A 23,999-nucleotide genomic window follows, 5' to 3' on the forward strand; every position below is an offset into this window, starting at 1 on the left:
CCCTTGATTCTTTATATTTCCATACAGGGAAAAAAAGAAAACCAGAACAAAACAAAACAAAAAAGCCCCTCTGAAGTAAATATTGGTAATTTCTTTACAAATTAATAGGTCTCATTCTTTTTTTTTTTTTTCCTGGTTTATGCTCTAGGCTAATTATTGTTACTAGGGAGAGGCTGGATTCAGCAGACAGAACCAGCTCTGGAGCTCAGAGCAGCTTGGTGGAGCAGTGGAGGAAGCTGGGAGGAAGTTCCTGATTGGTGAATAGTGATGTGAAAATCCCCATTCCTTTCTCTTTTCCATTATGTGCCTCCTACCTGGTAACTCTCAGTAGCAAAGAATATCCAGGAGAGGATAGGGAATGAGCACAGAGAAATCTGTAATATGGAAATAAAGTTTATAAAGGAAAAACAGCAAAGACAAAAAAATTTAAACAGAGAAAAGAAAAATAGGCATTTGGGCCCTAATTCCCTGCTCACATACTTCAATTCCATCAAAATCAACAGGCATTGGAGGTAAAGTTAATGAGAGCTGGTGTCTCTATGGCTACAGTGTAGCAAAGGCTTTTGTCCACTCCTAATGGGGAAAAGCACCTATATAAACTCCTGACAGCATCCAGCCTTCAGATTTTTTTTCCTTCATAAATGCATTTGCTCAAGTGCAGTTTCTCCTTGGTGGTTAAAGGAGTGCAACAGATGAACTTCTAGAATCTGAGAGGTTTAGTCTTCTAATGATATTTTTCTTTTTTTTTTTTTTTTTTCCCAGACAGAGAAAAATAGTCTTTTGTGTACTTTTTAGGAAGGAAACAGAAGATGAATTCTGGTGCTACTCAGCATGAACACTATTTGTCATATTTCAAAATCATCTCTAATTTTCTTGGCTTCCTCCCCAAATTGCTTTAATCATTAGGCTTTTTCTTAACTACATCTCTGATGTGTGTCATTATTGTGGCTGCCTCCCAACAACTAGCCTAGGGAAAAAAAAACATCTCACTGGTCTCACAGAGTAGGCAGAGCTGCTTCACAGACACAACAGCAGGATGTATTCTAGGACAGCTGGTTCTACTGCCAGCCTCAGAAACATCAGGGTGAGTCAGGAGTAATTAGAGCTCAATTCCTGGTCAAAATCAAGACCATTCACTCTCCGTTCTTTCAAATAGGTGTAATTTCACAAAAGTAAGTAGAAGCAGATCATTTTACTTGGTGATAAATTTAAACATCTGTCTGCAATGAGATGTGAATCAATACAGAATTGATTTAATTCTTTATCAGCATAGCAGAGCATTGTCCTAATTCTGTCCCTTGTCATCGTGATGCCCATGCAGGTGGTTACAAACACAGCAGCCCAACAGGACTTGAACAAAGCCACAAGGTGCTGCACATGGATTGTTTGTCAAGAGGTAATTTGTATTGATTGGGACGGCTGAGTTCTTGGAGGCTTTTTAAAAAAATACCTAGTAGATAAACACTTTTATGATTTTATTTTTTCCCTGTGAAAGGGAAAAGTTTTGGACATCTTAGTAAGAACTGTTAATTCTGATGTGATACCAATATCCTTGTGTGACCTGTTTCTCATAACTCTGTCCCATCCCAGAGGATGCTGCAGCTTCATTCGCAATTCAAATTCCCAGGGCAAATTGTAGAGATAAATCTTGATGTCACAGTCCATTGAATTTTACCTAATATTATTATTTTTCCCTCAAGAACTCCAAGAGACTATGACTTTCTTCATTGACTTTCATTATGTTACTCCAGTACATGAATAATTAATATGGATTACTCTGGACTGTTTAAACTCTTTATTAAAGAAATTACCAAGTGTATATAATAGTGTCTCTTCCATTAGATGAACACAGGTGACTTCAACACTAAATTAGCATTATGATGTGATTCAGAAATGTGTGATAAAGGCATGAAGCTGTTTTTCCAAACAGCAATTTTTACTGTTTTCTACATCTATCTCACCTCCATATGGATACAGAGAAATAGACAGATTTAGATCAGTATTTGGGTTCTGCCTTCCTTTTTTGGAGCTCTTCTGTAAGTGTAGCTCCCACATCCATGGGTGCTGTTGTGCAGATTAGAATTCCCTGCAATAAATGACTCTGAACTAGCCCCTTGCACTTCAAACTTCTTGGAGTTACGTGTTTCTTTTTTCCTTCTAAGTTGTTTTCACCAAATCTACTTTGTAATTTTAACCAAAAATTGTAACCCACCTCAAACTGTGAAGTAGAGATGAAGCAAAAAGGAGAGGGATTTTTTGAAAAGTCTGAAGAAGGAAAATAGAGGGGATCCTATGTGACAGGCACTTGGTCATACTGAAGCTCTTGGTACAGGCATCATTGGCTGAAAGATGCTGTACTGTCTTCTAAGTAAAACAGAACATAAAAGCCAATAATAGCAGAAAGGTCCTCTGCAAAAAGCGGTTTCTGCCTTTGAAGTCTGCTTAAGATATTGTTAGGAGAGGAATATTACCCCTAAATATTTGGTAATTGCTTAGTTTTAGAGGCAATATAAGTGGATGAGAATTGCTGTAAATTCTGGTTATGTTTTTTTAAGCACCAAGAAGATACTCATTAAGAATGTCTGCCAAATAATGAAAAGAAAATGTTGGCACTTGTTAGAGGGAAATGATAAACATGTCTCTTTTCCTTCCTTTGATTATGGAAATAATGGGAGCTTTCCCAAAACAGAAGACACAACTTTAAAGAACCATTTAAAAAAAAAAAAACTCCTCTGTCACTGAATCCAGCTCCTGAAGACTGAGTACTTTCAGATAATAGGACATAAGTTTCTTTACCATGTAAGTGTTTTGAATATTTTATCTGAAAGAGTTATCTTCCAAAGCACATAATCCCTAGACAGAGTTCCTGTTTCCTCTAGCTAATGGTTCATTACTTCTTTGACCCAGCTTGCCTTAACCCTCACTGTGGAAGACATCTAGAATTATGTTATAATTAGGATTTAGAATTCACTCCTGTACTGCAATTTTGTACAACAAGTGTGCTGGAATAGACTGGCAGTTAGTGATGGGCAAAATGAGGTTGATAGATGTAATGATGGCAGCAGTTCTTTCACAGAATAAATATCACAGAGGCCTCTGCAGTGCAGTGCTTGCTGGCTTGTGTGCAATGATATTGAGGAAGCAGTGCTGGTAATGTCACACTTTGCTGGATGTAAGCTTCAGTGTTATGTCTTTTGGCTATGGATAGTACCAGAAGGTTTTGCTGCCAACAGATTTTGTGGGTAAGGATATTGTACAGGCAATGGCAGGTAAAATTCAGCCTGCTTGCTGGTGTATTTAAACAGTGAAGAGGAATTTAGACTCAATGGTGTTCAGCCTTCAGAATCTCTGCCAGGTACAGAAGAAAGTTCTGCTTAGTTACAGTTGGGATTTCAGTGGGCGTTGGGTGATTTCAGTTCCTGCGCAGAAATTAATTCAATTTTAGCAACTGGTGACCAGAAGGTGTTTAATTGCAGTTACTGAAGGCCTGCTCTGACCTTTGTGACATTATGTCTACAGTTTATGAGTACTCCAATTAAAATTTTTTAATTTTGAAGGGACAGATCCTACATTTTAGGTTGTAAAGATGCTACTTTTTTTTCCCAATATGGACACCAAAATGGCAAAAATATTTTGTTTGGGGCTGTTACTCAAGTAAATGTGTTACTTGAGTAAATCACATTTGACCCCTTCTGCCAAAATTAAAGGTAAAAGATTTCAGTTATGATCGTAAGAGGTAATATTTTGCAATGTTTTAGAATTATCTTCTAATTATTCTACAATAATGGATTCATCTCATTTTTTTTACAATATAAATAGAGAGCATGTTAATGTTCAGTATAATTAAGTATTATTGGAGCTACTTCTTTGGCAGATTATATCTGTGCTCCCCATTTTCCTTTGAGTGAACGGTGATCTTGCTAAAGAAACAGAGTTGGACAACGTAGCAGTGAGAGAATTGTAATTTTTCAGAAGAGATAATGCAAGTTCTTTTAATGTTTACTGGGAAAAAAATGACAAAATGGCTCATCAAATGGTGAATGAGCCACTTTCTGAGTCCTGAGCAAATGGTGTTCTAAAGCTTTCTTAGTGATGGACTTTCAGTGTCTCTTCTCTTCATGACCTGTTATTACTGCTCACATCTTCAATTATTCTTGGTAGTGACCTTTTCTCAGTGCTCCCCAGAAGAAAAGCCCTACATCATTGCAATCATGGCATTAGTAATCAGATAAGCTAATAGTATTCTCCCCACAAAGCAATTCCTTTCTTTAGTGGTGAACATGCTCAGACTACTTACATGCAAAGGAAAAGATCTATTTTTTAACTTTAAATGCAGAAAGGACAAAGTACAGATTTACATGGGGAGAAATAATAATAATAGTATTAATAAGCACTACAGCATGTCTGTACTATGTTGCTTATTTCATGCACCAATCCATTCATGCTTAAGGGTAAGTGATATAAGGGAGGTAACTGAAGTGCTGCTTTGTAATATCATTGAGGCTTCAGGGGCAAGTCTTGGCTAAGTTTAGTACTGAAATTTTTCCTAAATGAATTAAAACTCTATTCTGTGGTGAATTATTCTGGCTAGAGTAATATTTCAATATACAAATCAGTGTGTATGAAAAATTATTGAAAAAGGGGTGAATCTGAGATGAGGAAGTGTTAGCACCATATGGTAACACTTATGGGAAATCCTTCCTTACTTTACTTTGGAAACTTTTCATGTAAAAGATTGCACACTCCTGCAGTTAACCACTGCAGGGATTTCTTTTGTCATCTTTATGACTGTTAATTTGGATTAGAGTAAAGCCTGGATTCTTCACCAGGGATGAGTGCTCCTTTGTATGAAGCTTTGTACATGCACATAATTAAAAAAGAAAGGAAAAAAGCCTTCTCTCAAGAGTTTGCAGTATTGCAAAAACATATTACACTCATAAAAGGTGGAGAGAAGAAAGAAGATCAAAGCTCAGTATATTTTATGCTGACAATATTTTTCTCACTTTCCCTCTTGGGAGAAAGAACCCCTGTTAGTATTTTGTGCCACTTTAATATTATTCTTGACCACATTGATTTACTGTTCTTTCATCACTTAACTATTATCCAAGCAGTTGTTGATAAACCACCACAGGTTCTGAAAGCTTGATAAAATCTCTTTTTCAGTGTGGAACATTCTGGATATCCTAAGAACCTCAGGAAACAGCAGAATGTAACTAAACCTACACCTGCTCTGAACTGAGATAGCAAGACAGAGCAACTTCTGCCCTTTTACCTCCTGTCTCTTGGCTCTCTCCCAGTCACACTGGAAGGGAGGTAGATGGGGAATGGCTGAATGTGCTGGAAGGGAAATGGAGGGCACCTGTGGGCAGGGATGGACTGGGCTGAGAAATTACCAGCAGTCAATACTGATCAGGTGACAGTATCCTGAGTGATCATGCTGCTCACCTGCAGGAGTGAAAGGAGGGAGGGGCAGTGCCTGGGAATGGCATTCTTGTGTTTGCGAGGGTCAGGGAGGGGCAGCTGCATCCTGGTGGTGGGACGATGTTTTCTTGGAGAGAAGGAGTTAAAAAAGAAACACTTCTCAGGAAGAGAATGGAGGAGTTTGGAACAGAAAAAGGAGTAAATGGGATAAGAATGAAAATTTAAAAGGGAGGGTCAAGGAATATCCTGTTTTTTTATCATAGTGAATGCTAAAATGAAGCTAAAGTAAGGGAGGCAGTTAATCAGTTGGTTTTTTCGCAGGTAATTGGTAAGTTTTGACTAATAAGTATATACTTACATTGCATGTGCACATACCTATGCAACCCCAGGGTTTAGGAAACTGGGATGAAATTTGCTTAAAGCCTGTGATCAGCTTAAAGTACCTTTTCCCCAGACATTCTTGCAATTTTGGGTAATTCTAGACTCGTTAAGCACATGTGTATGGCAGACAGATGAGGATGTGTTGAATAGATCACAGCTTTAGCAGACTGAACAAATTTATCTCTCACCTCTATTAGTGAGCAGAATATTTCACTCTCAAACAGATGACTTCTCCCATCAGTTTTCTGCAAGAAACCTTCTTTCATTTTTCCTACCAATGTGTTCAGATTATTGTTCATTATTGTTGGGCATCATCTTGGTTTTTTCAATTAAAGCTATCCCAGTTGTGTGAGTTGATAATTCTAAAATGTAATTACTGGACCATATTTATTAATCCTACTATAGGAAAATAAGACTCTATTTAGAATCTTTCACAGCTGGGGCTAAACACCGAAGGAGGCATTGGTCTGCCCAGGTGTTTCCTTGTTTCTTACCCTCCCCAGCAGTGATGAGCTCACCCTGCAAGGTCTCCTGACCTTGTCTTGCAGCCAAATGTGAAATAAACAGGTAAATGTGGGGTGGACTTTCATTCTAGACTATTAAAATGTTAAAGATGGTTGGCATATTTTGACGAAGGGAACATATACTGGCTGAAATGTTGTGATGGGCCAGATGTTGTTGAGGTCTGCAGATGTGAAGAAACATTAAGTGCTTCCATGAAGGTTGTAGTAAGAGAGCAAAAGGAAAAGGTAGGGATCCTTCAATAACACAAAATATTTAAAAGGTATGTATTTTTCCACTTTCAGAAGAAATGGAGCCGGTTTTGCCTGTTTTTTGTCTTTTTGTTTTGATGATTATAAGACAATTTTTGATAAGCATGGTCTATGACCTACTTTTAAATTTCAATTTAGAAAAATGCTTACAGGATTGATGGCATTCTTGGGAGAGATGTTTAGTTTAGGATCATCATGAGTTGGTTAACAGGGGGAAAGGACAGAGAAATAAACATAATATAATCGATTTGAATCATCAGTCAATGTCAATTTTTAAAAAATATTTTCCTGATAAGAGAATTTTTACAGTTTTTTCTAGATGAAATTCAAGTGGCTTCATCTGCTGCCTTGACTGTTCTAACCTTCAGAGGCTCCTCATATAAGTCAAAACAAACAATATGTTCCAGTGCTATTTAAACTTTCCTATTTTTTTTCTTTAGGAAAGTAGAACTGCTGTATGATGAAGAGAAGGAAATAGTTTTATTAGTGTCTCCTGAGAAGAATAAGTTGAAGAAAACAAATATAAACTTTAAGTCCTGTACTTGCAGCAGTATTTTGTAATTATGTTTTGCTGCCTTTCTGAGAAACAGCACTGGAGATATAGAGGGGGAGGAAAGGGATGCAGAAGAATTTGCAAGGTCCTATGGAATCTCTTCTTGTGGCTGTTTAACAATGCACCGTGTAAATGTACTCTATTGTACATTATATACAGAATATTAACCTGATTAAGCTAATTTGTCACTACTGAGATGTGGAGATGTGTTAATAAAGAGTTGAATTTCAATGCAAGTTAGGTAAGAAAACTCTTTAAATTCTACATTTAAGCTGATTTGTCACTACTGAGGTGTGGAGACCATGCAAGTGTTAATAAAGAGTTGAATTTCAATGCAAGTTAGGTAAGAAAACTCTTTAAATTCTACATTTAGCAAGGCAATGTATGCTGGATAATTATATGGAGACTTTGTTATTTCAGGGCTGCTGTGTGAAGTGAGATTGGGGCTTTAGGTTTGGTGTTTGAAAGTATTGTAGCAACAGTTTATATGTACTGGGAGATTTTTTGGATAGAAAATGCAATGTAATTTTGTTCCCATAAGGCATGAACAGAATTAAATATATTTTGGAGATGATACCACTTCACTCTTCAGAGCTGACTTATTACCACCATTACTAATAGTGGGTAGGTGATATTTAAACTGAAATATGGTACTCAGTGTTCCAGCAAATAGAAGAAGATAAATTAGTAGATAAATTAGCATATTGACTGGTTGGGTGAAATATGCATAACAATCAACTCTAGCAATAAATAACTTGAAATAAAATATTTTTCAAGGCATTTTGGAGGTCCTTGTCTATTTTAGAGTAATCCTACACGGATATAGTTTACTGTGCATTGACTTTGTTAATGTGCTCTCCAAGACATGGGTTCACAAGTTTGATTGAATCAGATTCCTTGCTACAGTGAGCATCAAATAAACAACAGGTATTAAAAGAGAAGCTAAAACACGATAATGCCCGTTTTCTTTTGTGCTTTTCATGGAAAACTTATTAGCCAATAAAGCAAAATCAGAGTTCTGTATAGAGGTACCTTGACTGTTGATTTCTTTGCACCTAAGCAGGCCCATTTTGTTCATTTTGTATCTGTATTTTTCTGCTTCTGAGACTATCAGTGTATTATTATAGGATGGCCTGTCTCTGGCAGGTGGCTACAGACAGCAGGTGGAGGTAATCCCAGCTCCCAGGTGCTTCAAATAAGTAGAGTCAGGTGAACCTGCCACTGTTTTAAGGTGCCACTCCCCTAGAAATAGTCCTGGCTGCAACTTCTCATCTGACATCTTTTGGATCCCCAGCACTGCAGGATGGGAAATAACTACAAAACTGCCTGTCTTCCCTCCATCACAGCATTTTGCTGGACACAGATATTTCAGGTTTCTAGTTTTAATTATTTTTTTAATCTCTCAGGGAAAAAAAAGGAATACTGATTTTGTCCTTTTTTTAGAAGAGTTAACTTCAGATTTCTGGAAACAGAAACGCTGAAGTATCCATTTCCAAGTCTAGTTTATATTGGTGCTTGAAGTCTTTATTATTATTCTTTTCTGCAAGAATGCCTTTCTGAGGTGAGCATTGTTATTCTTTTAATTAGGCTCTTGTTCTGTGAGCTCTCTGTGGATGTGTTTTGGTCACTGCCTCTTATTGTTTTTGTCTGATGCCTTTATGAGTCAGTGTGCAGCTCAGGCATCCTCCTGCTTGGCTGGGTCAGTAGCAGGGCTACAGTCAGGTATTTTCAGTGAGTTTCCAGACACTCTTTCAGGTCAGATGGTTCTTACAGCAGACTTGTCTGGAACAAAATCATCCACATCTCAAGAATTTGCTACAAACCACAGTTTGTGTACTGGGGCATGGGTAAAGGGATGGGAGAACTCTTTTATTCATGTGCATATTGTAAATCTGTGTAAGGTTATGTGTATGTGGGATGGATGTGAAGGACCCTGTTGGTTCTCCAGCATGTCTTGGATTCACACAGCTGGGCTCAGACCTAGCATGTGCTGCTAAATCCTGCTGAGACACAGCATATTAGTTCAGGCTTAATGATGTGCTGATACAGTTATCTGCTGAAAGGCTTCTCAGAAATTCCTAAGTCACTCTATCTCACCAAAATTTTTCTTTTAGCAGGATTAGGAGCCAGATAATTCATGGTCAGAGGGCTCTGAGCCTTTCAGTTCTTTTTCTAAGGACATTTTACATAATCCACTGGGCTCCCTGGTGATTGGAGGTGCTGTACTTTGTGCTTTCATGGAGATAGGCATGGCTGGGGAGAGAAGATTTGCTCATTTGTTTGGATCTGGTGTAGTTCCTGGCTAGCTTCTTGATGCAAGATGTGGAAAAGCTCAATATTGTTTAATATCATAACTCTGTGTGGCCATTTATAAATAAGACATTTTCCAGGAAAATGGAAAGACTTAATTGTGAAAATGTGTTCTTAAGGGCTGTGTTTGTGTCCAACATACAGCCTCATTCCTCAGATTTGCTCCAGTCCTAGCTCTTTAGGCTTGTCAGAAAACAAAGAAACTACTGGTTGGGTAAATGATGTGAGTGCCCTTAACAGGAGCAGGATATTTCACAGTGCCTTTGAACCTGATCCTCCTCCCTGTGCCTCAGTGTGGAGTGACCACAGCACAGGCACATCTTGCCCACTTCCCTGCTGCCTTCACAACTATCAGCAGGGACTCATTTTGGTTGAGGATAAAAGCAATAATCACTATTGTCTCAATACCTGGTTAGTGACACCAAGGGAACAGAACACTTTGGTGACAAGGGAACAGAATCCTTTGTCCATGAAGATATGCCCAAGTGAAAGTGGTGGAATTGCCAGCCTGGATGAAGTTTCTAGGGTGAAGAGTAGAGCTTCTGCAGTAGGGGCTCATCAAGCAGCAACTTTGGGATCAAATTGGCTATTTTAAATCAAAAAAATCCAAGGATATTTTTAATGGACCTATCAATATATCCTATCAGTATTTGTCAGCTGTCTGTGAGGTATTAGGGTGTTGGTAGGGATGGCTTAATTTGGAAGCCTTTTTCAAAAGAGTTAGCACTCCTGAAGTCATGGTTTGTGGTTGTAGTTACTAAATCCAGGCTTAATCTGAGCAATTTATAGGCTTGTCTCATTGCTGTGGCAATATTGTCGGGATGCTCTTGGTTTATTGGTGTATATTCTTGCAGTATTGCAAGATTCTGGTTTCTTGGTGTATATTCTTGCAGTGTATTGCAGCATTACTGTGCTGTGGAATAATAATGTGCTCAAAATTAAGAGAACATAAAGTCCCTCAAATTACTTCATGAGAGAGATGTGTGGAAAAACTGAACCTTCAGTAGAGAAATGAGAGGAAGAAAAACTTCAAAGGTTATTCTGGATATAGCCAGTTACTAAGATGTGCTGTCTAATCAGACCTGTTCTGGACTTCCTCTACTGCCCAGTCTGAACTCCCAAGGCCAACCAAATGTCTGACTTTTTCAGAGCATTTAACAGGTCTTCAATATGCACTAATTATCCACAGTTTGAAACCTGTATTAATTTTTTCCCTTTCTTTTGTGTTTTTAGGCTGCCTGTTTGAGGATGACCTTTGCAAGTCTTTTGAAGTCTGTGTAAATGGTAAGTCTTCCATGTTTTGTTTGCTGCTTGGTCTGTCCTCCACTCTGTAATTGGTCTATGTTTGATTCAGTAAACCAAATACATGTGTGAGTGAGAAGGGGAAAAGGAAAAGTGCCAGGTATGACTATTCTGTTCAGCAGTTAGAAAAAATGTAATAGATTTAAAAATAAATAAATAAACATTCTCTCAACCTTGAGCAAAACCATTTACTTTTATGTGGAAGAGATTTTAGTTTAATTAAGCACACTGAAATATGCTAACATTTAATTTGTCCTAATACAGGTGAAAATAACTGTTTTGTTACCTTCAGTTTGTTCCTCTTTTTAGAGGATGATGTTGAGTAATTATCAGTGTCCTCTTCAAAAGATTGTTATTTTTTATAATAATGAAATAACTCTCAAAGGAACACTGCAGTTGTTGATTATACTGCTTCCTTTTTCTGTGATTTTACTTGAATTATGCAGAAACAACTTTCTTCTGCTGTCCTGCATAATTTATTTTCAGTAAGTCAAAAAAACCAACACACCATATGAATGAGGCTAATGGAATAGTACAAAAGATGTTTTCTAATAATAGTTGAATATTGGATATGTGCTATATGAAATTATTTCATTCCCAATGAAGGACAGAGGATGTTTTGAGAGGGGTCTTTGAAACAATAATTGTTATAAAATGTGTACATGTGATGAAAGGAGGAAGGGGGTAGTTTTAATACTGTCTTTTGACATGGAAATATATGGCAATGTATATATCTGTAATAAGGCGGTTAATTTTTTGAATTAAGTATTGCATTTGAAATTATTGTTTGTGACTTCATATTGTAAAGGAGAAGTTTTTTCCATCAAACACAGAAACAGTAATATGGGTCTACTAATAAATTAAGATATTAATAAGGTTTAGCTAATGAACATTTAAGATTAAACGAGATTAAATTTCCAGTAGTGTTTAACATCAGACAAATGTAAATTTATAAGACTTTTGTATTGACAATTCCCATGATTGACAACAGGAAGGGCAGTGGCAGATTTGTACAGGTGGAATTTTGCTGACTATCAATATTTTCCAGTGCTTAGGCTGGAGTATTCCCCAGTGCAAGCAGGTTTAATCATAGGCAACTGTTATGGTAGCAGACAATGCATAGTGGAGAATTAATGCAACAGATGATAGCAATTTCTGTACTTTAAGGGATATCTCCATTGATGACTTTGCTGTTCCTATAAATGTAACTTTCTAACTTCTTGCTCTACTTGTTTTCTTAAATGAAGATGCAGTTTGTCAAATCTCCATACAACACTCTTTAACATGCAGAATTAAATTATGGAAGTTGTATCTTTGAATTTGAATGGACCTTTTCTATAGAACTACTCATACTTTGGCACAGCTAACTTAAAGAAATGCCAGTAGTGAATAAGACAGTTGATCAATGATATTTTCTAATGTCTGATCTTGTTTTGAAAAAATACTTCCAGGTGTTTAAGGTAACTGTAAAATATTTCATTCTTTTTTTGTCCCACTGGACATATGTTATCTAGAGTGTTTTTTAAATGCTGTCCTTGATGCAAGTGAGGATAAACCATTCTTGAGAACAGGCTCTCTGGGAGATTGCACATTGAAGTATTAAAAAACTATAAGAATTTTTTTATATGTAGCAGAAGTGAAGGATTGCTCACAAGAGGCCAACTTCCTATTTTTTCCTGCCCCAAGTGCTGCTGATTTACCTGTATCTCTGGAATTTTTTCAGAAATTGGTATATTAAAATTTGAGCACTTTGCTGGGTTGAGAGCTCAGGAGCTGAAGTTTGTGGAGGTCACTGTGCTCAGAAGCAGGGCTTGCTTTGAAAAGGTTTGCCTCCTTTCTTGTCACACAAGTGGGTATTCCTGAAGTACAGTGTGAAAGTGGGTAAGAAACAGCAGCTGCTTTATGGTAGCATCTGTGATCTGCAGTTCTGCTTCTCACTCCTGCAGGAAGGCTGATAATTCTGATCTTTTTCTCTGCCTCCAGCAGAGGCAGAGAAAACTGACCACATTTGCCTACTGAAGACCTAAGTCACACTATTTGCTGTCTCATATCTGTCATCAGCTGTAGATTTCCAGTGTATTTCATGCATCCCTTGTGAATGCATAACCAAAACACCAATAACTGAGCAATTTCATAGCTCAAAAAAAAGCCTACTCTTCTTCCCTTCTCATTTCTTCTGAAGAGAGATTTTTACTGAAAGATTTTGATAAAGTTTCCTTTCCGTGAAGAAAAACAATGGTGCTAAAAGAATGGGTTTTGTATTGTTAAAAGCAATGTAATAGAATTGTAAGATGTGAGATAGCTGCATAACTGTTTATATCAGAGATAAGGGCTGCTTACATCTGTTTAGGTCACAAGCCATTTTTTCAGGGCAAAGGACCTGCTGTAATAATGATTGTTGACTTTTCTGCCACTTTCTGTCATCGTATAAAGGTCTCTTGGCTTCAGTGATGGGTTCTTGCTTATGCTTGTTTAATAGCTCCAGCAGCATTCATGCAATATTAATTTATTTCCACAAACCTTTTATCAGTTTTCTGAGCTGCACTGACTCATCAAGTGGTTAAAAAGGAACATATTGTTTCATGTTAATTTTAATGGCATAAGGATAAGCCATGCACAAAGACTGAGTTAGTTTTCCTGGACACTTCCTTTGCAAAGCCAGGACTTTGAGAGGTAAAGTGGCTTAGATGTAATTTATTTATTTTCTGGTACATCATTGCTTCTTTCTTAGAGTTGGAGGAACTGACATTTTCACCCATCTAAAATGCTTGAAGCTTGAAATCCTGCAGCTAAAAAGGCTTGCTGGGAAAGGTGAATATGCTGTGAGCTGCAGAGTCTGATAGGAAGTAACCTGGCATACTATAAGCTTGGAAATGCTTTCCCCCCCCCAATAAATTCTGAAAAGATGTTACAGGTACAACAGGAAGCAAATAACATCTTAATTAAAGAAGACGTGTAGAAAGAAAAGAATAATATGAGGAATAGTATTTGCAGTGATGGTATGTGTAGTGACACAGCTGTGGGTAAAGAGGGATATGGCCTTCACACCTTCACATACACTTTGCTGTCTGGGTTAGAAGTTCAAGCAAAACTTGTGAGTGTATTTTTTTCTTTAACAGCTCTGCCTAGAATGTGTTTATATGAAAAGGAAAGAAAAAAGCATCAAGAAGGAATTTTTAGAGGATCTCTGATACAGAAATCCTTTGCTTACCCTTGAACAGTCCTTGTATTTATATGCTAAATTTAGTACAACTGGATAAGCAGGAATATGTCATGTTTTGTTTTGCATTTTAAGTGACAGATAAAGGAGTTCATGTAAAACATCAGCTTGTTTATCTTTCTTGTTGGAAGGTTTAAACAAACTGGCTCCTGTGAACAGCAAAACAAAGACAAGTTCCTATTCTTTCTCATGAAATTGTGCTATTAATTCTAGCAGTGCCACTAGGAAAGACTCCATGTGGTACAGATAAAAGTGCTCATTTCAAAGTAACCATCCCTTATGTCCTGTCTTTATTAAACTGTCTAAACTGCACATTCAGAAGGGTGGCATTCTTTCCTTTAGCTTTAATCTCCAGATATTTTGCTTCAGAAAGCAGTTTTGTGCTGTGTTTTATGCGGGCATGGATACCATGATATCTTTGCTCCTATCAACAGATCCTTTATAAGTCAGGGCAGGTTTATTTACGAAAGAGGCTGTGGCTGCAAGCCTCCTTCCTGCATGAAATCAGAATGGGGTTCATACAGACAAGATCAGATAGTAGAAAACAACTCTGTGAGGCCAACCAAGGAAAGTTAATTAAATGCAGTCGTTGGCGCAGAGCGCGCCGTTAAGCCAAGCCTGGTTGACAAACACCTCCCCTCTCCTCGGAAGACAGCTCTGATGTCTGCAGCACTGTTTGGAGAAGCTGTGCTTCTGAAAGGCTGGGCAAACAGCGCTGCACAGCTGAATCAATATTGCTTTATGTATGCAAGCTGCACTTGTTAGGAGGGACTTAGGTTAGCACGGTGTGGCAGAGGCACCCAGGCATTGCAGTACAAAATCGTGAACCTTTCCAAGCCCGGATCTCTGCAGGTAGTTCAGAATATTAATGCATTTTCTTCCTCAGCTCCAGAGCTCCTTGAACATTTGGAGTATAAGTGATTGCGTGTGCTGGTGATGAGCCATAAACGGTAAACATGTGCTACAGATGATAAGGGAGAGAAGTCAGGATCCCTGAAATGGTTTCTTGAACTTAATGTGTTACGCTTTGAGGTTTTCCAGACCATTGCCTGGTAGGGTGGGATTGCAGAGGGAGATGCACCTCAGCATTGTTAAACTAACAGATGTCTGCGGCAACATCTGCGTTGGCAAGGCACTGCTCTCCAAAAGCTATTGAATTTTTGTCAAATGACACTATAAATCTGGGCCTAAGCTTTCTGAGCCCTTTCAGTGAGCATCAGTGCTTGTTATAACTAAATTCAGACTTCGGAGGAGTAACACTAAGTGGTACCTCTGCATGCACTTTATTATATATTGTCTGTAGAAAATTTATATGCTTTTCAAGGATATGGGGATTCTTCACAAATAGCTGAAGTTCAAATACCACCTGATGACTTTTCTTATCCAAATTCTGAAGTAAATGAGTGTGTATATGTTTGCATGTGGATGTTCTGTTGTTGCAAAAACCTGACCAATTATTTAAATATTAGGATTTACTCTCAGTGGTCCTTCTATACCAGTTCAATGAAGTAATCAGACTTTTTTTGTCTGACACTTTACTTAAAACATATTTTTTTAAAAATGTCAGAAGAAGTCAATCTTGTGTTGTACTCAATAAGAAGTAAAGCTTAAAATCTGCCATTGTATGATGGTATTCTAAAAATACATCTCTAGAAGTATTTACACACTTCATTAAAGTGAAATCAAGGGTGAGTTAACACCTAAATATTCCTGAGAATCTGTGGCTATGAAGATGGTCTCAGTTATTAGGAATACTTTATAATTTTTAAGAAAATGCATACACCTTTTGAAACAAGTTTGTGGAAATAAACCACAGGATTGAACTTGGCTCAATTTTTTTGTTCCCCACACTTGTTCTTCATTAGGTTGTGTGACAGTTGTGTAATAGGAACAACTACATGAAATGGAGATGGTTTGGGAGGAAGACTTCTAATTTCCCATTAGCCTGTGCTCTCTTGTGTGTTAGCTCTTAACTTCCTCTGAGATATTTGAGGTACTGGAGGTGAAAAATTAACATTTAAGTCTTAAGGCTAAAATGTCAGTGGAGTGGTGACTTCATCTCCTTCACTTGGAAACAGTGTGGTGGGGTTTTATTCTCATTGAAAAAAGCCCCATCTGTCTTCCAAACTGTGTATTTGTGTCTTGTGTTTGTCTCAATGTGGTGCTAAAACAGCTGCCTGTGTGATGGTGGGACAGAAATGCCCAGCACAACTGGCATAAGAACTGGAGTAGTGATCCCAGGTGAAGTTACTCCTCTTAGGAAAAGATGTTTGGTGTGATAAAGCAGCTGTGGTTATCCACTGCCCCAGCTGTCTGTAAAAAATACATTCTTTATGGGGGGTTCTTTTTGTGGGGAATCTCAGGCTGCAGCTCCTGCAGGGCAGAAAAGCATTGCTCAGACTTCACTAGCAGTGTGCTGCTCAGCACCAGGTGTGAGATGCAGCCATAAATCTCCCATCAGCCACAGGTAATCCTTTCTATTCCCATGGCCTGTGCTAGTAAATAAGGTTTGGAGCTGCTGAGTGCTGCACAGTGCTATTTCATGTGGACAGACCTGCTTTTGCTCAGAGCTCAGGCAAGAATTCCGCTGCGTTGTCGCAAGGAAGCTTTAGTTCTGTCTTAGTGTTGTAACTTGTGGTAATGCATTTTCTTGGCTTTCACAGAACCAGGGCAAGCATTGTAAGAAAATAGTTTAACCAGTGTGGTTGTGAGTGATTTTGGGGGCATTTTAGTGTTCAAGAATTTTAAGATTCCACCTCCCCCGCTGCTGACTGGGGGGATGTGGGGTGTGTGTGGCGGAAGATTTGACATCACTGGAGAATAACAATAGTTATCTGGTATCTCTCTATTCAAAATTATGCATTTGGGGTGATAAGGTGGATGAATCTCTGAAATATAATGTCTAATGGTCTAATATTAAGTAGGTTTAAAATTCTGAAATCTTTTTAGTTGCCTTATTTTTCTTTTTTTTTAAAATTATTTCTCCCTGAAATATTTGAGGTGATATGAAGTCTTCAGCCTTAGGAGATGTTAATTAAAAAAAATACAACCAAATCTTATTTTTCTGCTGGTTTTGGACATGTAGGCATTATATATACAATTTAGGGTAACTCTGAACACATATGTTAAGTTAGCATGCTAAATGTTCCATGAAAATATATTTGTGTATTAGAGATATTGTTTTTATCATGTTCTGTTAACACCTTTTGGGTAAGCTACATAGCAGCACGTTCATTGGGCATGTTCAGAGATGTTCGCTATTTCACTATTTTATTACACTAAAAAAATATTTTAACATTTGAGAGGTCATGGAAAAGTACAGCCTGTTTGATAAAGGCATTAGGGAGTCTCAGGAAGGTTTGAGGCTGATGAATGATGAAACACGAGAGCCTGAAAAGGACAGTGTGGTCTGGAGAGAAGAAGAGAACACCAAGGGATAATGTTCTGGCAATGAGGTGGAAAGCAAATAAATCCTGGTTTGGAGTGACACTGCAGCAGGGTGCCTCTGCTCTAAATCCATCATAGTTTGTCCTCCTCTTCTGTCAAGAGACATTTGCGAGTGTGGTTCACTTCGTGATGATTAAGATGTTTGGTTATATCTTTTGAAAAAATAGAATAACAGTTTTTTCTTTAGCTCTTCACCTTTACTAAGAAAAAAACAAACCAAAACACCACCAACAAAGAGAAAACATATATTTTTCTTTTATGAACAAAAGGTAGTAATAAAAATTGTCAAAAGAGATGTGAAATGAGTTGGCAGTGATGGATACACAATCATATTGTGGTTTTTGGGCAGCCCCAGATTTGAGTGAAACAGGACCTTTTCTCCTGGTGTTAAAGGATACCTTCTACTTAGCAATCATAAATTGATTAAAAATATGTCATTCCAAAAATGAAGGGCTTAACAACTACTTGCTTATTTTGGGCTTCATCTATCCTCTGTCAGAAGGCAAACTGGTATTTGCCTTTGTCCCCTAAATATCAGTGACTACAGTCTCAGTGTAGCAGTGGTTAGTTAGGTCAATCAGATTAATTACTGAGATACTTTGGTATTTAACTGAGGCATTGATAGGAGTGTCTGAAAGAAGACAGTCTAGAAAACTTTGAACTCATCCCCTGCTTGGGAAAATTGTGCTTCTTAAAATATTCATGCTGCTTCTCTCTTTTTTTAAAACTCCAGTGATCCTGTCTTATAGTACATAAGCTGAAGACATGAGGTCCTGAATCAAATATATTTTCAAAATGTACCAGTTTTGCAAGGACATTAATGAATGACTATTCACTCTGCATTTTCTTGAGCATGTAGGAGGCAAAGCTGTAGATTTCTTAAGTATATTCTGAATAACATTCTTTTGGATGATTCCTCAGAGTTACAAGTTTTTCTGTGTAGAAGATGTCATTTTCTTTTCCTGTTTTTCTGTCTTTTTTTCTTCAAATATTCTTTTAAAATTCTTCACCCTGTTTGCTGCACAAACTCTGCATCACCTGACTGCTGTTGCCTTGCAATAATAATTTAGTGAACATCATTTTGTTTCTGACTTTGTAGCATTTGACAAGCACTAACAGTCTTTTGGCTCTCAGTCTGCCTTTAGACAGTAAACATAATAGGAAAATAATATTTATGGATTTCAGGGGAAAATGATGTGGGCCTGGCTAAGCAGCTTCTCAGACTACAGGAGAAATGAGTAGAAAACCTTACTACATGGTTCACATGAAAGTGTATCCACTGCAGCAGAGCAAAAGTGATGAGTCTGCATGAAATAGGGATTTGTTTTTTCTCAAGACAGCTTGTGTGTGAAAAATATATGCAGTAATTATTGACATCCATTTTGTCAAGTAAGAAGCCAAGGAGGAAGGTATTATTTTATAATATTCTAAAGGACCTGTGAGTTTATATGCACATGGAAACCATAAATGTATAATATACAAAAATACCTTTTAATTACCATGATTGTTTTGAAGAGACTTACTAAAGAGGTTCAACATTTGCTTTTTAAAAAAAAAAAAAGTAGAAGGTTTTTCCCAGGATGTGTACCTACCATTAGGGTTCTTGATTTGGATGGATTCCTCCAAAGTGAATGAGAAAATATATCCTCTCTTTATTCTAGTGCTTAGAACAAAAGCTTTGTAATAAAGAACTGTGAGAGGCTTTTATTGTTGCATGTCCTCATTTAATAAACAGGAACAATCTGAAAATGAACTAATTATGGTGCTGTTGATTAACAGGTAAAGACCTGTTAATGAAAAGTCATCCTGCATTATATGACATTCCAAGCCTTTAATTTAAACAGAGTTTTCCTTCATTCCCTCCAACCCCATGGCAACAGCAACAAAAGTTGCTCTAGAGGCAGGCAGAACAATAAATATATTTTATGGTCCCAAACTATTTATTGTAATTTGGTCTTTACTGAAATAGCTTTGGCTGCTGCTCTGCACCAGTTGAGAATATTTGGTAGCTTTTGCTGCTGTGTCAGCTTGTTCCTCTAGTGCCCTGTGGTAGGATCAGTGTGATTTAAGGCTGGTAAATGCAGTGGGTGTTGAGGCTGAGTAAAGGAATACAACATTTCATGTTTGGACTCGTAACTCTTCAAGGTACACATTCAAGCAATGGAAAATGCTTTTAATGTAATGCACTAAACATTTGTGTTAGTAATGAATTTGCAATATTATGATGAGGTTTAAAATGTGTACCTAATTTATTCTATTTAATGTTAGCTGTCTTAAGATTGTATTTAGATTTTTGACTGCATTACCTCACTGAGTCTTCCAGAGATAAGGTTGTAGCATAGTTTTTTTCCTGGAAGTAACAGGACAGGTATGATTGTGAACAGCTACCCACTGTGTGATTTTTCAATGGCAAAAATGCCTATTTTTGGTTCTGTTATTGAGCTGCAATTGATGTTTCTCTATCATAAACTCTACAGTAGGTGAGAAGGAGGTGTATTACCCAACCTGAAGCTATAATGTACTGGTGGGGAAAAATAAATTGAGGGGAGTTGAAAACTACTGAGACCTTCCTTCAGATTTTTGTCTTTGTATTGTAGTCCTCTCTCTTTACTCCACATTATGCTGCTGCATCTCTGTTTCTGTGGGGTTAAGATAGGAAAGGTATTGGGAGACAATTGATGAGTGGATTTTTGGATGGCAAGACTGCTAATAGTTTCATAGTTTATTGAACACTTAAAGAAAGAAATCTGCAATACCCAGTCACAGTGGAAGCAGTTTAAATGGCTTTTGTATTTCCAAAATTAAATCAATTTGTTTTCTTTGGATGTGGTTTTCAAAGTGGTAGTGTTTTGTTTTTAAATTTTAATTCATTTTCAAGCTTTGAGTAGCATACTTGACTGCTTTTTGTTTACTGTGATTTAACAAATCCCCAAAACTTTCCAAATTATAAATCTCCTGTTAGTCTTCTGATTTAATCTCTTTCTAAGATGTTTTTTCACTTCCAAGTTAGAGATGTGTGAATTTACTAGATTTCTACAATAATTAAGACTTCTTACTCTGCTGACAACTTGCCTTCATATTGGTGGAATTTTGGTGATGGCTTATGCTGAGTAATTTAGTAGAACAAACTGTTCTTTCACTGACAGTACCTCTTAGAAAAGTTTCCTGTCAATTTTTACCTGTAATTTTGATTGATGTGTTTGGTGAATGATTGCTTTAGAAATATTTGACTTTTAAACTCTCACTTATTTTTCCCTTACTTAAAAATTTCTGTGACTACTAGTTGGACAAAAATGGATCAATATACAGTTAAGAAATACCAATCCTATTCCATGTCTCAAATTCTTTTTTATTCATTTCAATTTTGTTATGGTAAATCTAAATTAGATGTCAAACTTCCACACAGTGGTTTTGTTACAAATATTTGAAGTTGTCTAATATTAAGGTTTCTTTTCTCCATTGTCTTTCTGCTCCTGCAGTTAGAGCTCCCCACCCAAACACTTGAGGCAGAAATTATTATAACTGAAGAAATGGAGAGCTCTGAAAGAAGTTTGGGCAGAAAAGGATCCCTCTTCCACCACTATTTTTCTCAGTGGCAAAGGGTTGACAGATGTGCTTAATGTTGCAGTACAAATTATAAATGCCTGTTCACTAAGATGGTAATCAGGCAGTTAGTGCCCATTTCATGTCTCTGGATCCACTGCATTCCCAATTAGAAGTCAGGCCTCCTCTCTGGGCTTTATTTCAAATATCTCAAGAGATTTATAGTAGCCCCAAAATTTTGGTTATTTCCCTCCTAGAAAGAAGGTCATTGATTCAAATTATTTTGTTGTTCTGTGAAATATTACCTTTCACATATGAGACCAAAAAAGATCTATTTGTGTCAATGTATTTTGTTGGCATGGTAATTGAAAATAAGCTATGACTGGCATAGAGCTTAATGGCATATTTTAGACGGCAAGAAAGTTGGAGCTTAAAAAAATGCTATTTCATCTCAGAAATCTGTGGGAAGAATCAGTCTAACAGAATGTTCTTTTCTATCCCCAAGCATCTCTTCACCAACACATTAACTAATTCTTGTATTCTGAAGAGGCCATACTGTGTTGGTTTGGGCTGAGCTGGAGTTAAATTTCATCCCAGTACCTGGCGTGGGGCTGTGATGGATCTGTGCTGGAATAGTGTTGGTAATTCAGGGGTGTTCTCAGTGCTGGTGAGCAGGGCTTGCATAGTATCAATGCCTCTTCTGCTCCTCATACGACCCCACAGGGAGGAGTCTGGGAGACCTCTGGAGTCTGGGAGGGGACCCAGCTGGCCACAGGCATGTCCCACACCCCACGGTGTCATAACCTGGGAGCTCTGCTCAGGGACTGGCTGGACATCAGTTGGTTGGTGGTGGGGGAGTGTTTCCATTTGCATAATTTCTCTTTCTTAGGTTTAATTCTCTTAGTTTTGTTCTTTTTCTTTTCATTACAATTTCTTATTATTTTATTTCAATTATATTGTTTTATTTCAGTTATAATTACATATTCTTATCTCAACCCAGGAGTTTTCTTGCTTTTACCCTACTGATTCTCTTCCCCCCATCTTGCTGTGGGGGCAGTGAAAAGCAGCTGTTTGGTGCTTAAGCTCTGGCTGGCTTAAAACATGACATGGTTTCACAGGGCTGCAATGGCTTGTGAAGTTAATGTTGTGGCTCCTTCCTGCTTTGCTGAGACAAGATTCCCACAAATGATGCAGATCAACTGGCTCAAATAACACCTTATGGTTTCTCCCCAGTTATGGGGAGAATGACTTCATTAGATCATCATGCACCAAAGGAAATGATAGCTCAAAATTCTAGGGCTAAGGGGTTTTCATCATGCATTTCATTCATGTACAGTAGTACTGGAATAAATATTTTCCTTTTTTAAACTTGAATGTCTCCATAGTAGATGTAAACGGGAAATGGGCATTTCTTAATTAAGCTGCACTAATTGCAAATTTCAGTGCCACTGCAAGCTGCCTTCTTAGGAACCATGACAATGACATTAAGCATTTGCTAAACAAAATCTTCTCCTGTATGTCATGCAGTTCACTTCCTGTTTGCTATTTAAAAATTGTTGGCACAGGTAAAATATTTTTTATTAAAAACAATGAATAAACAGACTTTTCTTCATCTGAAATTGGTTATTTTCAGAAGTATAGTTTTTAGATGGAAAAACAAGTGGAGGCATAGTTTTATTTTCACCTTTTCTTGCCCAATTCTTTTAATCTGAGCCTGCCTCTTCAAGCAGAGAAATACTTTCTCATCACACAAAAATAAAATCTGGTCCCTGGCCACAAAGAAATCTTACCAGGAGCCCTTTATAGACATCTCCTGCAGGACTTTGGGGACCATGGTTTTGTATCTCTGTCTGCCTTACAGGGGTGGAAGTGTCAGTTCTTGCTCCTAGAACAGTGTTTTAGAATAATCTCTGCTCTCCCCATGGCAGCTGGTCATCTTGCAGGGACATGGAGAGCAATTATGCAACCTGGAAAAGAGCAGGAGAGTCTTTAATCCAAGTGAGTATCCCAAAGGTTATGCAACATTTTATCAATACACACACTACAGAGAAAGCTTTTGGATTAAAAAAAATCCATATGTAATGCCAAATCTTCTGAGGGTGAAAGATGCACTTAAGTAATCAGCTATGACATACCTCTTGTTTTCAAAGTTCTGCCAAACTTGGTCTCATCTCAATTCATGTCCCCTAGACTGTTCTTAATGTTGTTTGAACTATGCAGAGATTGCTCTGCAGTCTGAGAGCCCCAAGCTGACTCTTGTGCTGGAAAAAATTGCATGTTACAGCTATATAATCAATGACATAGTCCAAAATCACCCCATTAAAGGAGAAAAAAAGTGCAAACAATGTGAGTAACTCATATATCTGTATAGATAGACAATTATGATGATATGTGAGGTTTTCTTGGTGGAAAATACAAATTAATGCAGGTAATTTATTTTAAAAAGCATTATCCTTTGCTAGACAAGGAGATTTTGTAAGCAGTCTAACATACTTGCTGAGGAGCAGAGCCATATGTCACTGCAGAAGGTTTGTCCTTTGGCTTCAGTAAAATGAGAATGTGAAAGATTTTATTACTTTGGGTGTTAATACAGGTCGTTATCAAGATGAAACCGAATTATCTACAGTATCAGTGTGTGAGATACTGCCACTCAAGTGGCAGCAATTTTATGGGGGAACAGACTGATTTATTTCTCCTTGTTTACTGCCTGTGCCCGTGAGCCGTGCTGTCTGGCAGGGCTGGGGCTGTGCTCTGCACAGGTCTGAGCTCTGTGCCCAGAGCTGACTCTCCCCTCATCTTATACTGCTGCACTTGGAGTAACTCTGGAAATATTGATTAGTCATTTTATGGAAGGTGGAAAAGAATCTGGGTGAGACTTAAACAACTCAAAATTACATATCTTGCTGTTGACAATATCTGAATATTTAGACTCACCTGAGGAATGCAGCTCATTCTCTCAAGACTGAGAAGGGGGTGATGAGATGATCTGAGTTCAGTTGTCCTTGCAGCAGATTTGGGACTGGGGACAGGGGCAGCAGAAGTTGTTGTT

General features: G+C 37.7%; 1 protein-coding gene across 1 annotated transcript in view; it reads left to right on the top strand.

The window, feature by feature from the left end:
• PTPRN2 (protein tyrosine phosphatase receptor type N2) overlaps positions 1-23,999 on the top strand; it is a 632,217-nt gene that overhangs the window by 53,090 nt on the left and 555,128 nt on the right. Inside the window, exon 2 of the mRNA XM_039710389.1 lies at positions 10,672-10,722. Coding sequence (XP_039566323.1) covers positions 10,672-10,722 — 51 coding nt within the window. The remainder of the gene's footprint in view (positions 1-10,671; positions 10,723-23,999) is intronic.

Source organism: Passer montanus, unplaced genomic scaffold (genome assembly GCF_014805655.1).
Source record: "Passer montanus isolate IOZ18808 unplaced genomic scaffold, ASM1480565v1 scaffold10, whole genome shotgun sequence".
Classification (NCBI taxonomy): domain Eukaryota; kingdom Metazoa; phylum Chordata; class Aves; order Passeriformes; family Passeridae; genus Passer; species Passer montanus.